The 17,442-nt window shown below is 57.8% G+C and overlaps 1 protein-coding gene across 1 annotated transcript in view; it reads left to right on the top strand.

Moving 5' to 3' along the window:
* The first annotated feature begins 2,330 nt into the window (after nucleotides 1-2,330).
* PPFIA4 (PTPRF interacting protein alpha 4) overlaps nucleotides 2,331-17,442 on the top strand; it is a 31,510-nt gene continuing 16,398 nt past the window's right edge. Inside the window, exons 1-10 of the mRNA XM_019472729.1 lie at nucleotides 2,331-2,794; nucleotides 10,464-10,565; nucleotides 10,692-10,856; nucleotides 11,475-11,549; nucleotides 12,672-12,767; nucleotides 13,211-13,432; nucleotides 13,880-14,026; nucleotides 14,150-14,288; nucleotides 14,911-14,990; nucleotides 15,922-16,053. Coding sequence (XP_019328274.1) covers nucleotides 2,558-2,794; nucleotides 10,464-10,565; nucleotides 10,692-10,856; nucleotides 11,475-11,549; nucleotides 12,672-12,767; nucleotides 13,211-13,432; nucleotides 13,880-14,026; nucleotides 14,150-14,288; nucleotides 14,911-14,990; nucleotides 15,922-16,053 — 1,395 coding nt within the window. The 5' untranslated portion in view covers nucleotides 2,331-2,557. The remainder of the gene's footprint in view (nucleotides 2,795-10,463; nucleotides 10,566-10,691; nucleotides 10,857-11,474; nucleotides 11,550-12,671; nucleotides 12,768-13,210; nucleotides 13,433-13,879; nucleotides 14,027-14,149; nucleotides 14,289-14,910; nucleotides 14,991-15,921; nucleotides 16,054-17,442) is intronic.

The raw sequence follows: 17,442 nt of genomic DNA, 5'->3' as shown, positions 1-17,442 counted from the left end.
CACAGCAGCAAGATGGGGCGTGAAAGTCGCCTCGTTTGGGTTTTGCAGCCAAATTAATAGGGCTTAGCACTGGAGTAAGGCTGATTTCTGCTCTTCTTGGCCCCGAGTCTCCCTAGAGCCTGGGTCATCTGCCCTCCAGGAGGGCTGGCAGTGTGGCCGTGCTTGTGTGTGGGTACCGCTGGGGCTGCTAATTAGAGGAAGAAGGATTGGAGAACATTTCACCTGCTTAATTATGGGGATGGCACTCATGTCTGACTCAACCCAAGGGGAGCAAGGGGCTGGAGTGGTCCCTCGCTCTGTGCCTTTTCCTCCACCAGCCTCCTTTTTGCGGGGATGCTGCGGCGACAGAATATCAGTCACAGTTATCCCTGTTGTCCATGTCCCAACAGCCAGGAAAGAGCATGAACAAGCCTCAAAGGTTCAGGACAGTGTTACGTGCCCATAACAGGTTTTATCCCACTTGAGGAACGCAATTTAAATCTGTAAAGGGGGAGGAGGTGGGACAGCCACCTGCGGGAGACCTTGTCCCATGTCCCCGGCACATAGGAGCCAGCTTTCAGCATAACGCACTGGATGCACATTGAGGGGCTGGTGCTTTTGCCAGAGCTTCTCTATTTTTAGAGGGTTTTTTGTGTCAAACTTCCCATCAGCTGATGAGCCAATGTCATCCCAAGAACAGAGCTACGGTTCCCCCAGCCCCGGCAGCGTGTGTCTGCGCGTCTGGGTGCGCACAAAAGCATCTTCTTACGCACGCCGCCTTTGAACGGGGGAGAAGTGCCCCACTGTGCCGCCGAGCTGTTTGAGACATGAGCTTTTATTCCAGTTCAAAGGGCCAGAACGGGCTGATCTGGCCCATGACTGCGTCCAGGTCCTTTTTGTCTGTGTGCGTATGTTGGTTTGAAAGGGCGGTGATATAAGGATATTCAGAGCTAGCCTCAAGCATTATGTCTGTTGTAAAGATTTAAAAACTTGCTAAGTTAAGGGGGACTATCCCATAACCAGCATTAGACCTGTGGCCCTCGCACTGAGCTTATCCCCTTGTAGACAAAGCCTGGCAAAGATGGCAATATGGGGTGGGCAGGTCCCCAGGGCAGCTGGAGTGACAGTGACACACTGACCCTCGCTGCTGGGGACCCTCGTCCGGCTGTAGTCGGCTTAAGGTCAGCCAAAGGTCTGTGTCACCAAAAATCTCTATCTGGCATCTTGCTTGCGGCTGGGATGGGGGACATCCCAGACTCTCGTCCCGGTGGTTTTGGGCTGCGGAAATGGAGGTGAGGCTGCAGGTACCAGCGTCGCCCCTGGGGTCAAGTCCCTGGATCCACCCATGCTTTAATCCAGCCTAAATCCAGGCTGCTGCCCAAATTGGCAGCTCTGCCTCTGCCCTCCAGCTTCTCATCCCTGGCACTGGCTGGGGAGCGGTGCTTGTGCTTGGGCAGTAATTCGGGGATGCTGCTGCCTCCATCCCCCGGGTAGAGGTTTGATTGATGGAGGATGCGCTTAAGTTCAGTTAACACTGAATGGCCGGTCCCACCGCACCTGTCCCCGTTGGTGCCACAGGGAGAGGAGGGGTGAACATTAATCTGATCATTCAACTCATTTGTTGCTGTGACTTCATGCCAGGTTTGGGCCAAACTCAGGTTTGAGCCTGACTTTCTGCAAACAGAGAGTTTCTGTGGCTGGAGGACACTTGGGCCACAGGGTCCATCGGCAGCCAGGTGCTCTGCGGAGTGGATGGGATCTTGGCCCGGGATGTGTGAATGACAAAGACTATTGCAGGATTTTGGGTCCTGGGGATGCTGTTCCCTGCAGCTCGGTACCATACTGGATGCAGTATAGTGACCGCCTGGGTGCAGGGTGGTACAACCTGACACAGCCCATTCCTGTGGGTCCTGAGCCCTCCAGGGTTTGATGGGGGGCAAAGGGTGCTGGGCAGGTTCTGTGGGAATTTTGGGGGCAGCAGGAGGGATCTGATCTCTGTCCTCTCTTCTGTAGGTCACCGCTGTGTGTTTGAAGACCTGTGATGCCAAACAGAGACACGTTCCTGCACCAGCAGTGACCATCTCATCCAGCCTTGGGGAGAACAGTCCACCATCACTGGACTCCTCCTCAGCATGCCCAGGCAGCCCAAATATCCCCCGGACCCTCCCAGTGCTACTGCCAGCTTGGGCTCCCCATTGGGACGAGTCCTCAAGGGTCACTTTGTCCCCCTCTGAACTCCCCCATGGCTCACTGATGCTGCAGCCCCTCCGAAAGGCATCAGAGAGGTGACGCAAGGGACCCTGGCAGTGACAAGCAGCCGAGCGGGGGGATTTAAGACTGCAAGGGCCTTGTCGGTGCCAAGGACGTCCCTCCATCCTGGCCGGAGTGATGCTAGCTGCTGCTTAGCACCCAAGAATAAGGGATGGGGGATCCTCCCCACCTTCACCACCCCATTGCCCCCTCCTGCGCTGGCTCCCTTGACCCACAGTGATGTGATCGGGGCCCCGCGGCTCGACAACACCCACTGCCAACCCCACTGGGCACCTTCAGGACACTCACCCACCTGTCGTACCCCGCCATGATGTGCGAGGTGATGCCCACCATCAGCGAGGGGGCCCCTCTGGGTCCCCCGCAGGGCTCCGAGGCGGATGCCGACTTCGAGCAGCTGATGGTGAACATGCTGGATGAGAGGGACAAGCTGCTGGACACCCTGCGGGAGACCCGCGAGACGCTCTCTGTCACCCAGAGCCGCTTGCAGGAGACCCTACGGGAGCGTGACCAGCTCCAGAGGCAACTCAACTCGGCCCTCCCACAGGTAAGGATCTGACCTTGGGTTGAGCAGGAGCCTTCATTGAGGCATATGAGGGCGATCAATTTTTAGCCCCTGCCTTTAGGAAGGCTGGCTTGGTGTGATAGTGGTGATGCTGCCAGGTGTGTGGCACCTCATGCCAATAGTAAAACCCATAGGTTCTCCCAGGCCAAGCCACAACCAGCTGGAACATCTCCCCTTCTCCTCTGTACCCCTTGTTGGTCTGTGAGTCCATGTGGGGAGGTGTGGGACTGTAACCCCCCCTCTTGCACAGGGTAATGGGTATGAAGAAGGGGCAAAACCTTCCTGAGGACACCCCAGGGCGACGGGGAGGCAGACACAGAGCTGGGCTTGCCCATTGCACCAAAGAGGCAACACATTTCGGGTAGCAGATCTGGCTTGCTGCCTCCAGCCAGCTCCTTGGGATGTCAGCCAGTCCTTGGTTTCATGAGTCCCCACTGGCACTTACAGAGTCCCCGAATGGAGACATTAACCACATTCCTTCCCCACTGCTGGAGGGAAGCCCCTGCTCCCTGGCCCTTCCCTTGCCGGAAGGGATCCTTTCCATCAGCCCCATCACCCGGTGGGGTGATGGAACTTTCTTTGTCTCGAGCTTGGTCCTGAGAACGGGATGCTGGAGGCAGAGCTGGGTGCAGTGTGCAGATCAGGACATCAGTGGAAACGGGCCACCCACCTTCCCTGTGGGGTCTTGTGGGGCAGCACGCAGCGTCCCAGGGCCCAGACTTGGGGGAAGCAGGAGACCAGGGGGACTTTTGCACCACTCTGTTGTGGTTGCGATGTGGGGAGAGCCAGCGAGGAGCCCAGCAGCCGGGGGAAGCAGGAGGCTTCGAACGCTTATGTCCATGTCGACTGTGCCGGTGCTGAGACCTTAGATCCTCCTGCCTTACCTGGGCCCTGGGGTTTGGGGCACCCCAGGGAGATGGGAAATAACCAATGGATCAAAACTGGTGGCACAAGCCAGGACAGAGCTTGGGCCGGTGGCCGGCCAGCTCTCGGCATCCCTCCTCTGCTCTGAACAGGGGAAAGCGGCTCAGGAGGAAGGCAGCCCATATCCCCATCCACAGAGCTGGGCTGGTCCTGGCTCTGCCCGGGCTGCCCAAAGCAAAACACCTGACAATGCTTCCCCGGGAGCTCCTGGGGTCCCCGTGCATGAGTTGCTCTCTATCCCTAGAGATGCGCTGAGATGTGCCCAAGTGTTGGGTGCAGGCAGGGCCACCACCACTTCCCGTGTGCCGAGGGCTCGCGTCCCCTCTGCTCCCGGCTCCCCAGCCAGCGCACGCCGGAGAGAGCAAGCCAGGTCACACTGAGCATGCGCTGCCCACCCCACCGCAGCTGCCTCGGATTAAGGGACCGCGTGGATTTAGTCTCTGCTCCTGCTCCAATAAAAGGTCCTCGGTGCCTCGGCACAGGCGGTGTGCAGACAGAGCAAACTGGGTCAGCGCAAAGGGACTCAGTGGCAGCGCCTGCACCCACGAGCCCACTGGGTGCCCCGCTCCAGCCGGGGCTGCCTCTGGCTCCGGCACCACGGCGAGGGATGTGATTAGGGCGGGTAGCAGATGGGGAATGTCCCTGAGCTCCCACTGCCTCCCGCTGCCCTGCCTGTCCCTGCGCGGGCAGGGGCGGTCTGCGCCCGGGCACAGTGGCCTCCGGTGCCCACTGTGCCTCTCGTTCTCGGGGCTGCACCGGCCGCCCTCGTGGGAGATGAGGGCTCAGCATGAACGCGGGGAGCAAATCCAAAGGCGCTCACCTGCCCAATGGGATTAATCCCAGCATGTGCATGTACCAGGTAAGCGGGACGCAGCGGGTCTCTTCCCCAGGGCACTGTGTGGGGGCATTCCATGGGCCTCTCCCATCCTCTTCCTCCTTGTCTGTGAGCCCTTCTGCCCAGCTTCCTGCAACGTGTCAGACCCCATTGGGATGGGATTCAAGCTGGATTGCTTGAAGAAACCCTTTTTTTGGGGCAGGGTTGAGCACCCAGGCTCATCGGTGGCCACCCACGAGGCTGACAGCCCTTCCCCAGTGTCACCGAAGAGCCAAGCTCTGACTGTGCAGAGGACGTGCTGCCTGGGGAGGTTGGGGTGGATGGTGGCTGGGCGATGTGGCACTCTGCATCCTTTCAGGGCACAGTGGCAGCTGGATGCCGCTGTGTCGGCACGGGATCCAGAGTGCCGGCAGAGCCATCGATGGGGCAGGCAGGGAACCTGTGTCTGGTGCAGACCCACGCATGGGGTAGGCAGGGATGCTCCAGGGAAGCTCCTGCCTGCAGCTCCCGTTCCCCCTTGCCCGTGCGGGTCTTGGTTCCCACATGGCCAAGCCACCCCACCCCCAATCCATGGGGGCATCCCTCAGCCCCCAAAAAGGCAGAACTCCAGGGTGATTTCCTGGGGAGACTAAGCTGCCTTAATACTTCTTACATGATTTATTTATTCATGTGGGAGTGCTGAACGCAACTTAATCAGGCTGAAAGCTCTTGGCTCCAATCCCTCTGCCCTCCCTGCTTGTGCAGGGGGCATGCGGCAGAGGACCAAGCCCTGACCGGGATCCGAGTGCTCTCAGCAGCCCCCTGGGGCCCTGGCATGGCTGCCAGCTACCTCTTGCCTGGCTGCTCAGCTCAGCTTCCCCCCTGCTCTCCGGGGTGTAGGTGCCACCCAGGGATGGGACATGCAGGGCTCCAGGTGTATCCAGATGTGTTCGCGGAGGAGGGTCCTGCATGGGATGGCACTTCTCGCTGCCCTGCCAGGGCTTGGGGGTTTGGCAGAAGTCCCTGTCCCCAGCTGTGTCAGGAGGAGAACAGGCTCCCAAATTTCACAGGGGCTGCTGTGCTGAGGGCTACCAATGGCCATGGAAACCTCCCGCAGTTCTTCCTTCCAGGTCCCGCTCTGTTGCGCCTTTGCTGCCTCTTTGGGCTACTTGGGGCTGCCTGGGGAGCCGACAGCTGGGCTTTTTGGGGTGAGCAGACTCCCTAAGACCCCCCGAGCTCCCTGCAGGTCCCCAAGGAGCTGGGAAAGGTCCTGGCATCAAATGATCACCCCAAATTCCTCTCATTTTACTTAAAAATATATCTAAAGTTCACACTTGCAAAAAGCAGCATGAAAATAGGAAACCTCAGCAGCTCCAAGAGGGGGGAAAACACCCACTGGGTGAGACCTTTAAAGTGTGTCAAGATTTTGGGGAAGGATGGAGGAATCTGGCGGCTCAGTGTCGAACCGTTGGAGCTGGTTGCGCTCCCACAAGACCAGGGCGCTGAGATGTTGGATTCCTGCTTGCTCAACTGCCCAATGCTCCTCCCCGAGCAATCCTGGGTGGAAATACACGTCGTGACCACGTGTTGAGAGGGGAGGACACGGTCCCTGCAGAGTCACAGTGCTGTGGCTGAGATGTCCAGGACGTGCCACTGCACTGCTCAGTGCCAAGGGTGGGTGATGGTCGAAGCCCTGGGTTTACCCGGCAGGATTTAATCTTCGTAATCCCATGCTACACACTGCTGGGGTTGTGTTTATCCCCTCGACTGTGACTTAGGGCTTTCTCGTACTTCTGCACTGCTCCTGGGACAGCAAGGAGAAACTGAGGTGATGGGTCTGCCAACTCCCAGCACGGACAGACATATGGACGGGGCTCCATCCCTTGCATGCCGAGTCAGCAGCACTGATTTCCCAGCATGGGCATCCTTCCCACGTCACCCCCGTTGCACACCTGGCCCGTCAGGAGCAGTCACTCCAATTAGGGGCTTTAAAACGCCATTAATCCCACAGCTGGAGCCAGTTTGTTCCCAAGGCTTGGGTGTGCTGGAGCAGCAGCTGCATTCCTGCAACAAATGGGGAGAATTTTGCTCGCTTTGATGCAATCTCGCTGTGTCCCTGTCTGTGCTGCGGACGGCAGGGGGAAAGGCAGAAGATGGCTCTGGGCTGAGGACTTTTGCATTTCAGCTTTTTCATGCTACGCGCCTTCTCCCCCTGAGCTTCCTAAACCTCCCTTTGCTTTCCCAGTCATCTCCATGTAGCTGGTTTCTGGTCTCACTCCAGCTCTTCCCTGTGCTTTCCCCGTTGATGCAGCCAAGGGGGAAGACCCCGAACCCCGAACATGCCTGGCACTGACCAAAGATCTGAGCCCCGAGCCACAACACCCCGTTTCAATACCTTGTGTGGTGCTCTGGGTCTCCCTCCCTGCTCCGATAGTGAAAATAGCATCTGTCCACCCTGCTCCCTCCTGCCCCGGGGCTTGGGGCTGAGCCCAGCCAGTCGCACTTTGGGTGGTTTGGTTTTAATCCAAATTAGCCACTTCCTGGGCTGCTGGGCTTCCCACAGGGCTCCCAAGGACTCCCAGGGCTGTGTCTCATCATCCATCCTTTGATTGAAGATCGCAGGCACCTCTCCTTCACTTTCTAATCCATTTATAGGTGTCCCCGCTTAGTTTGAGAGCTTATCGGAGCCAGGGGCAGGTGCCTCTGAATCTCCTGGCTGTGGCCAGGGCAGAGGAATATCACCCGGATCCTCTTTATCACCACTTCACTGGGACTTAGGGCAATGGCATACCTGCAGACAGAGGTGAAAGCTGCGCTCCGCAGTGTGACGCTGCAGCCAGAAGCTGGGGACAGCTCGTCCTCATGGTGTCCAAACTCGCCTGGTGCCCACCAGTGGCCCAGAAGCAAGGTGGCAGTGCTAGGGCAGACGTCTGGCACAGCCGGGGCTGATGGAGGTAGCTACAGGTGGGTGCTGGATTGATTTATTCCTATACTTTTATTCCCAAAGCATCAAAATCAGGCTTGCAAGTGTGTACTTGGCTAACCCCTACTGCTGTCCTGTCTTGCTGCAGGGGTGTTGCTATTTTTGGTGGTAAATGCTCCTTTTGCAGTCTTTCCCCAAGGAAGCACAGTTATCGTGGTCTCTTTTGTTTGCCATGGGATGCTCCTGGCCTGGCAGCCTTTCTGGGGCGCACAGCACAGGATGCGGCCAGTCATTCCTGGCGGGGTGGAGAGCTCGGAAAGGAGCACCCCAATGGGATGGGGTCGGGCAGGAGCTTTGTGCTGTGCCCAGGAGTGGAGCTACCACCACGCTTTGACCCGCTGACCCATGGATTGCGTCGGGCTGGCTGGGGTGGGGGCTGCCTCTCTCTCTCTAGCGGATTTTCTTTCTCCTTTAATCTCCTTGCCTTTCGGGATGAAAGCCTGATTGCGGGTGCAATCTGTACAGCTTGGCCAGCCCGGGCGGGCTGTGCAGGCAATGCGGGGTGAGGAGGGCTCAGTGCTGGCGATCACCGTCCCCAGTGTGGCATCCCTCTTCCCTTGCTGCCTCCGACGCCTTGTTCCATCTGTCCCATGCTGCACATGGCCCTCTTGACCCCAGCGGGGAGAGCATCCACGTCCTCAGCCCTGGCTTCCCCTGCCAGCCATGGGGCAGGTTTCCACCCTTTGCAGATCTGGGGGGCTTTGGATCCACAGGGTCCCTGCCCCGGTGCTGGGAGAGAGTCCACAGCCAATGTGTCACCCGCCGTTATAGCTTGGGCTGCTGAAAGATGTTCCTGGGGCCGTCACAGCTGCGAGGATGCTTTTGCTGAGCTCCTTAAGCCTCGCTGCCTGTATCCTGGCATATTGAGGGACAGGGGGAGTGACATATCCCTAAATCTGAAGCAGCCAGCGGTGCACAGGCACCTAATCTGGCACTTCTCGCTGCCGCTCTCACGCTTTCCAGCGTGAGGTGTTCCCAGCCCCGATGTCATCTGTGGGGATGCTCACGAGCTGCTCGCTCCTGCGCGCAGCGCTTGCATAACCCAGCGGTTCGCACGCACATGCGTGTGCCGCTGAGCTGTGCCGAGCCATAATCCCCACCGGCTGGGAGAGCACGGCTCCGGGAAAGGCTTGGCTGGGCACAGCGATCTCCCAGGGGAAGCAGCCCTGCAGTGGGGTTCGCTGCGCTTTGGAGGGCTGTGGGATGGTCTGAGAGCCGTGGGGGATGGTGCCTGGGCATGGCAGGGGCTGGTGACGGAGGTTTGGGGTGCTGTGACCAATTTGGGGGACAACTGATGGGGACAGGGATGACCCCAGGGCTGGAGCAGTCCCTGGGGAAGCAATGGGGCAGGAGCGGGGCTGGAAAGGAGCCGGGGGACTCCGGTCCTGGGGCGATGCTGGGGTTAGGATGTCGGGTGGCAGCAGCCCTGAGGCATGGTGATGGGCAGAAAAGCAGCTATTTGTAGGGATGATGACTGACTTCGACACTGCGATTGCTCTTTCTCTTCCTCCACATTACAGCATGCTCAGGTCCTGTCCTGCTGTGGGGTCTCAGCATCACCAGTGACATCACCATCCCCACCAATTCCAGGCTAAAAACCACACCAGTGCGAGCAGCTTGGAGTGGGAAGGGGGAGGGAAAACCTAGCTGGGACAAACAGATTAAAAAGCTCTTGGTTTCTTGGAGGGGTGTCAGCTGTTGCAAGAGGTTTCACTTTGAGCTGAGCAGAGCATTTGATTCAACCTAAGCCTCAACGTTTTGCTTCAGTTTGAAGGGTTTTATTTGTTTAACTTGAAAATTAAAGAGAATTTCATGCTGTAAAGCCGCTCTCAGCCCCCAGTCAAAATTTGGTTTGTTAATGCTCAATCAAATCCTTCTCAGCTTCTTCTGAAACCCTTTTCCTTTTTAAGTTCTTCTCAACAACACTGTGAAACTGGTGTAAAGCGTTTCCGCATTTGCATTTTTCACCCCAAAAAATCCGAGCTGCAAAATGTCGCTTAGTCCTGGCACCGCTTGGCAACTGAAAGAGCAACTGGGAGCAATGGGAGAGTGCTCCTGGGCTAACCCAGGTGCTTGGCTTTCATTTTTTAAGGGAAAATGAACTCTCCTGCATCCTAGGAACTTTATAGCGGGTTTCCTTTCCCCTCCGACACAGTCACAGTCTGTTTCTGAGGAGGCCATCGTATCCCAAAGGATGTGCTAGCTTTGCAGCTCTGCTTTGGCGTCGCTCTGTGCACAGCTCTTCCTTGCTGGCTGTCACCTCCCTGGAGGGGAGCGGTGACTGGAGCAAGGACTGGTGGCACCTGCCACATCTCCTGCTGTGCCCCATCTCTCTCAGCTGGGATTCGGGTCTTGGGGATGCCCCATAAGAAGCTTGATGGGGCCCCACATGCTGGACTGGGGTAGATCTTGCTCTTTCCTCTGGAAGGAGATTTTGGATGATGCCAGGTCCTGAGGCCATGGAGAGGCTGGCTTGGGGCCAGGGGACCCACCCCGGCCGGCTGTGGCTTTGCAGTGAGTTTTAGCCTGATGGGATGCTCCAAGGTGGGTGCTCTGCTGGGTTGCATCAAGGGGACAGTGGGGATGGGAGCACGCTGGTGGCCTTGACTGGGATGCTTTAAATGCCATTGAGCACCTCTGGAGCTGTAGAGTAGTTTCTTGTGTCGTTGGACGTCAAACCAAATGGATAAATACTGGGATGCTGCTTTCTTCCTTCTCCAAAGCACTTAGGGAAGCCAGGAATAGATCACCTCCCAGCCTGGCTGTGCTTCTCCACTGATTTCTCAGTGTTCCCCTTGGTGTTCCCGTCTCTCACTGGTTGGGTTCAGATGGGAAATGCTCTGCACTGGAGGTCCCGGCACTGGGGCCGGGTTGCTGGCTCCGTTTCCATCCCGCGCTCCCTGCTCACGGCCATGCCCTGATTTCTGCAGGAGTTTGCAACGCTGACGCGGGAGCTCAGTGCGTGCCGGGAGCAGCTCCTGGAGAGGGAAGAGGAGATCTCAGAGCTGAAAGCTGAGCGCAATAATACCCGGGTAAGCATATAAAACCTGCTGTCTGGCTTTCAGTCCTCAGAAATGTGGGACACTGCAGGCTGCTCAGCCGATATCGGCATTGCCAGTCCCCGGGGTGGTGAAAGCCTCATGCTTGCCCTCTTGCAGCTCTTGCTGGAGCACCTGGAGTGCCTGGTGTCAAGGCATGAGCGGTCCCTGAGGATGACCGTGGTCAAGCGTCAGGCCCAGTCGCCGTCCGGGGTTTCCAGTGAGGTCGAGGTGCTCAAGGCGCTCAAGTCACTCTTTGAGCATCACAAGGCGCTAGATGAAAAGGTGAGACAGGCTGCTGGGACCTCTCCCAGCTCATTCCATGAGCATCCCCTGCTCAGAGCTGACCTTCTCCCAACCCTCCTCCTCCCTCCCACTGGATACCATGTTTTGTTGTTAAGCTGGGTGGTGACATGGGGTCCCCTCAGGAGGAAGGTCTTGGATATCCAAAAGCTGCAGCACCCTCGTTTTAGGAGCTGGTGGGGCTGCCGAGTGGATGCTGTGGGTTTGAGGCTGTTGGGGACAGGGAACTTGCTTCCCTGGGTCACTCATGTGTTGGTGGTGAGCGCTGGCATTTGGCACCCTGGTTCAGTCTTTGCATTACAGTTCTTATTGTTCCTCCTGATTCATTTGCCTCAAGCATCTCCTTGCTCTGCTAAAAGACATCTTCAAGCTGTCCTGGCTGTAGGTCTGCAAGAGTCAGCTTGGCCCAGGCTGTTCCTCTCCAACATGCTTTCGCTCTCCCAGGCAATGGGCTGGAGCATCCCTCAGCCTCTGCCCTGGACGTGAATACACCTGAGCCTGGCTGTCAGTCAGACAAAAGGGGCTGGGAGCTTGCCTAGATCCTGGGCACCCTCATCATGGATAAATAATGGCCTTTCCCGTTATCTTACATGACTGCAGGTCAGGGAACGCTTGCGAGCAGCCTTAGAGCGAGTGGCAACCTTGGAGGAGCAGCTTGTGGATGCCCATCGGCAGGTAAGAGGTATTTGGGCAGCCTACCCTGGGCCCTTGCTGCGGCACCCGCTGGGCTGGGACTGCTCCATGTTACATTTGTGAATTCATGGTGAATTTGCTGAAATCCCACCCTCAACTGATCATGCAGATCAGCGAAACGGCGTTTGGGCAATTTTAATATAAGGCTTTTATTCTAAAATTGCTATTTACATGAAGGATTGTCTGTATTTAAGGAAACCTTGTAAATATTCTGAAAACTTCTCTCGCAGGCAAGGTTTCCTCTGTTGTTTTGCTGTTTGGTGTTCATTTCACTGGCAAAAGCAACTTGAACTTGAATCATTTCAGGGGGCTGAGAGTGACTTGGGATTTTCCCTGCCTCAGCAGAGACCCAAACCTCGCTGCTCCGAGCACCTCATCTTGCATCCCCCATCTCCTTCCTTGCTCGGGCCCTGGCATGGGGACTTTGCTGTCCCCAACATCTAGCCCTTTTCATCTTGCAGAGATATTAACCCTATTTTCCTTCCTGAAGTTTGTGCCCAGCCACTGCTGCCAAAAGGAAAGAGCCATCCTTATAGCCTCTGCCTGGCCAAATTTTGCTTTTATTTCTAGTTCCCAGGATGTGTCTCACGGTACTTCTCCAGGCTCGGTGGGGAGATAGTGCCTCGCTTTCGGTCACCTTTCCCCATCCTCCCCCAGCAGAGCAGGGTGCGGTGTCGGTGTTTATCCCCTGCTCCTGCTGGCTACGTCTGCACTGGGTTTGGAGTCTGTCTGGCTGCAAACTAGTGAAATGAGTTGGGGGGCAGTCCTGGGATGCAGGTCTCAGGTCCCTGAGGGCTCACCAGGAAAACCTTACTGCTGGGGCTCAGGCTCTTTGCATGCCTGTAGCAAGCACCGCTGTGTCCATGCAAGACATGGCTTCATCCTCCATCAGTGCTGAGCCTTCACAGCATCTCTGCCTTCCCCTCTCTTGACCCTATCCCTCCAGTTTCCCCCCAGCCATAGGCACTAGCTGAATATGACGGTGGAGCAAGCCAGTGGGAAGCCAGTTGCAGACCTGGGTGCACCAGGGGCTGGCCTCACCCACGGCCGGACCAGCTGGTCTCATCTGCTTTCTCTCATTAATTAAGCCCTGTTGTCATGCAGGTGGCAGCTCTGCAGCAAGGCACCGTGCGGGAGGCCCCAGTGGGTGAGCGGGATGAGAGGGAGCCCAAGGAGCCAGCACAGAAGCTTCCCTGGAAGGTGAGAGCCCCAGAAGCCCCTGCTCTGACCATGCTCACTGAGGCCGTCGTTTCTCCAACCCCCTTGTCACTGGCTCCAGGGCGCTGAAGACTTTTTTCCCCTCTCCCCTGGGTCCAACCCCCTGGGAAATGCCCTTTCCAGTGGATACAGGCCATTTCTGAGCGGAGGGCAATTTGTGCTCCCGCTTGGATGCTCCTAGGGGCTCTGCTTCCCAGAGGTGGTCTGGGAAGCCCTCGGCCATCCCTATTCCATCATGCCTGTGAGAAGCCACATCCCTGGCTAGCTGAGACTGTTGACAGGGGGTCCCAGAGCCCCATGTCTCCACTTCCCACCACCTCGCTGGGTCCCTGCAGGGCCATGTTCCCCCATTGTGTAGCCACAGGCAATGCCAGCCCGTGCTTTGGGGCAGCCCGGCATCCGCCTCCCTCTCTGCTGCCTTGCAGCGGCTCTCCAATGGCTCCGTCCACCCGGACGATGAGGCAGGACGGGTGGTGGAGCTGCAGGAGCTCCTGGAGAAGCAGAATTTTGAAGTGGTCCAGGCCAAGGAGCGCATCTCGGCGTTGGCTGCCAGCGTTGCCGAGCTGGAGGAGGATCTGGGCACCGCCAGGAAGGATCTGATCAAATCAGAGGAGATGAGCAGCAAGTACCAGAGGGACCTCCGAGAGGTTAGATACTGCCCTATCTGCCAGGCCTGTTGTAGTTGCAGAGACGTTCACAGCAGCTTCCACATGCTCTGGGCTGGGAAGGGATTGTAATCCCTGTTGTATGCAGGGTAAAGGCATCCTCTGGGTTCCCCAAAAGAGGCCACTGCCTTTGGGAGATTGTCCCCAAGTCCATCAGCAGGACTTCTCTGAGGTTATAAGCAGACACCAAGATACCCAGGTGTGCTGCAGACCTGGGGCAGTGAGTTGTGTCCGTGCTAGAATGTTTTTGTGTGATTGCCTGACTCTTCCTTTATTGCTCTCCCACTGCTGTCCCTCATTCCTGTGCAGAACAGGGTTTTCATTGCATGTTTGGACTCGGGGGTGTCCCAGGCTCGCAGGAGCTGGGTGGCTCCTGTTCCCAGATTGGTGGTCACAGATCAGGATGTGACAGCCCTATTACTTCCCCAGGCCCTGGCTCAGAAAGAAGACATGGAGGAGAGGATCACCACGCTGGAGAAACGCTACCTGGCAGCCCAGCGAGAAGCCACCTCCATCCATGACCTCAACGACAAGCTAGAAAGCGAGTTGGCCAACAAGGAGTCCCTGCACCGCCAGGTACCAAAGCTTGGGCCCAAAGGCTCCCACTACCCTGGGGACTTGGGAGGGAGAAGCAGGTGCTGGGGATGGGACAAGCAGGCAAGCCTCAGTGCTAGTCACCCATCCTGCTCTGTCCCGCAGTGTGAGGAGAAAGCCCGGCACCTGCAGGAGCTGCTGGAGCTGGCAGAGCAGAAGCTGCAGCAGACGATGCGGAAGGCGGAGACGCTGCCCGAGGTGGAAGCAGAGCTGGCCCAGCGCATCGCCGCACTCACCAAGGCAAGTGTGCGGGGTGATCGGGGACCAGAGCCAGAACGGAGTGCAGGAACCAGAGGAAGAGGTAGGTCTGGCCACCCTCCTGCAGCGCTGGAGCCCCTGGCAGGCCCAAGGCACCCTGCTCTCATTCCCAGCCTCTGAGCTTTGCTGTCCTCTGCCTCCCCCATGGCTGCAGAGACAATGCATGGTTTTTAAAGCTCCTGACATGTCCTGCACGTGCGGGGTTTGCTCCCTTCCCTCAGCTCCTTTCTCCAAGGCAGAGATGGCCCTGTCAATCTGAGTGGCCTTCAGCTTGTGCTGGGACCACTCTGGGATGAGGAGGAAGAGGAAGGATGCAGGCTGGATCTAGGAGGGTGCAGGCCTGGAGGGAGGTGTGGATACAGCCAGCCCTGCCCTTCCCGGGTGCTGGAATGGGTGCCAAGTTGCTCACGGAGCACCTCCATCTCCCATCACCTGGCTAGCAGGGCTGTTTTGGGCTCATAGCACACATGGTGGGGATGCAGGCAGTGGGAGGGAGTGCCGCATCCCAGGGAAGAACGCGGATGCAGGGATGGAGGGAGGGATGCAGGAGGGCCCGCATGTTTTTGGGGAGTGGCATCCGAGAGCGCTGCTCTGCTTTTCCCAGGCAGAAGAGAGGCATGGGAGCATCGAGGAGCACCTCCGGCAGCTGGAGAGTCAGCTGGAGGAGAAGAACCAGGAGCTGGCCAGGGTAAGGGCTGCTCAGCCTGGACGGGAGAGTCCTTGTGGGTCCTGATCCGGCCTTGGCTCTCCCTTGCCATGGTGGCTGGGTACCTCGGCGCACCACAAAGGGCTAGCTTGCTGGTGTATCTGAAGCCTGATGGGGAGAGGAGACTGGTTAATCCTTTCCCATCCAGGATCTCTTAAACTAGAGCCACCCAGGAGCTCATGACACTCTCCGCTGTGATTTCCCCCTCTCCCAGGCATCCAAGCCTTGCTGTTAGCATGCCACATCCACTCCTCTCCCAGCATTGCCTCCTGGGCCAAGCTGGGACCCCAAATGTGGGGCGGAGGCTCCAGCTGCTCTTCCCCCGAGCCTGGATCAGCAGCAGGGCGCTGGGAGCAAAGGGTGTTGCCCCTCAAGAAGACAAGGAGGCTGAGCTGATGTGTCACGGGACGCACAATCCCTGCTGTGCTCCTTAGCCAGTGGCTGGGCTGTCCATGCAGGAGGTTGTGATGCCCATTTCTTGGGTCACCCAGGTGGCATTACAGTGTGTGCCCCTGGGGAAGCCCCTGGTTGTTTTGGCCTAGGGCAGAGATTTGGAGAGACCTTTGCAAATCCAGGGGATTGGCCCTCATTAGGATCTGGAATGTGCCGCAGTGTGGCTGTCCCTGGCAGATACACAGGTCAAACTTTCTTGAGGGTCAGGCAGGCAGGATCTCTTTGGATCCTGTCCTCTCTCCTCTTCATCCCTGGCTGGGAAATGGCAGAGACCAGCGGAGCCCCAGTGGATGGTCCGACCTGTGCTGCAAGGGGTGAATTTGTCCCCAAAAGCTGGGTCTGGTAGATCAGCTCTGACACCACCAGCAGGCATGGGGTGGCAGGAGCGCACTGAGCCCCTCGTGGCAGGAGGAGCAGATCCACTGGATCTGACATGACCTGTCACTGTTTGCTGTTGCAGGCCCGCCAGCGGGAGAAGATGAACGAGGAGCACAACAAGCGGCTCTCGGACACCGTGGACCGTCTGCTGAGCGAGTCTAACGAGCGGCTGCAGCTGCACCTCAAGGAGAGGATGGCGGCTTTGGAGGAGAAGGTAGTGGCTGGGGGACAGGGGGTCCTCTGGGAGGTTGGTGGGGGGTTGAGGGGTCTGCAGCCCCTCTGGCACGGAGCCTCGGCCAGCCACAGCACAGGGGTTTGGAAGTACCTGTGCAGGGATGGGGCAATGATCACATGCAGGGCGCCAGCCAGGCGTTGGGGCCGGTGGGAGGGCAGGGAAGCGTGCTCTGCATCGCACCCTCGCCTCCAGCTGGCCCTCGCCCAGTAAGACCCACTCCCCACTGGCTTTCGCCTCCAACAGCAGCAGGATTTGTCCTGCTCCGTTCCCTCGCTTCCCTGTGTCTCTTCTGGCACAGCCTCGACTGCAGCCTGCGCCTGGCTGTTGGAGCAAAACCCTACTGCATTTTGCAGGAGAAAATGCAGCATCCATCCTCTCCCACCTGCCCATCCCCTCCACATGCTGCCTTGAAACCTTCCTGTCCCTCAAGCCCGGACTGATCTGCCTTCTCCAAGCCACGGCAGAGTCCATGAGCAGCCTCCCAGCTCCCACCCCACTCCTCCTGGGGAACTGGGCTTTCCTTTGAGGAGCCAGCTGGAGTTGCTGCTGCCCCAATGTGAATGCAATTAGCTGGGAGAGCACGTGGCTCAGAGCAAGGATTAACCTCACAATGCCAATGGGAGGTCAGCCCTTGATAATTTACCTCTGTTTGGGTTCCTGCAGGGACCAGGCTCCCCTTAGCAAGTCAGAGCACAGAGGGGTTGCAACCCCCAGCTGATTCCTCCAGGACTGGATCTGTCTCCCTGCTGCTCTGCGCCTCCTGTCCTCAATCAGACCCAGTTGTGCCAGTGTGTCCAGTTGTTCAGCAGATGTCTGAGTGGCTCTGGATAAAAAGCAGGACCCAAGACATGGGGCTGAGTCCAAATTACCACCCCAGCAAGCAACAGGGACCAGAGCAGTAGCACCTTGCAAAGGGGCATTGTCTGCTCCCCAGCCTGCTGCCAGCACTGGCTCACCCAGAGAGTTTCTCCAGGTCTTCTGTGGGCAAAAATGATGCTGTTTGGCTGCCAGCACCTCCCAAAAATGAGCATGAGGTCAGGCAGTTGCAAACACATCTTCTTTTTCCCCTGCCTATTCCCTAGCTTAGATGTAGGGGACGTTTTTGCCCTTGATCCAGCTGCTCGAGGAGTTGATCTCCTAGCAGACACATTTCCTAATCTTCAGGCCCTGCCCATCAAATCTCTAATTGCCGCTTGCCCTCCATGGCCATGCCCCAGCCCCAGTGTGGGGCAGGAGTTGAGCTACAGCAGCCCTGCTTGAGGAGCAGGAGGTTTGCAGAGAAGACCGGTTCGCAGGCAGGTTGGTGAGGAATAGATCAGGGAGCCATTGCCATCCCTCCTGCCAGGCGTTCATCACACCGTCCATGCA

Source organism: Aptenodytes forsteri, unplaced genomic scaffold (genome assembly GCF_000699145.1).
Source record: "Aptenodytes forsteri isolate BGI_AS27 unplaced genomic scaffold, ASM69914v1 Scaffold213, whole genome shotgun sequence".
NCBI lineage: Eukaryota > Metazoa > Chordata > Aves > Sphenisciformes > Spheniscidae > Aptenodytes > Aptenodytes forsteri.
This window is presented reverse-complemented; position numbering and strand designations above follow the sequence as displayed.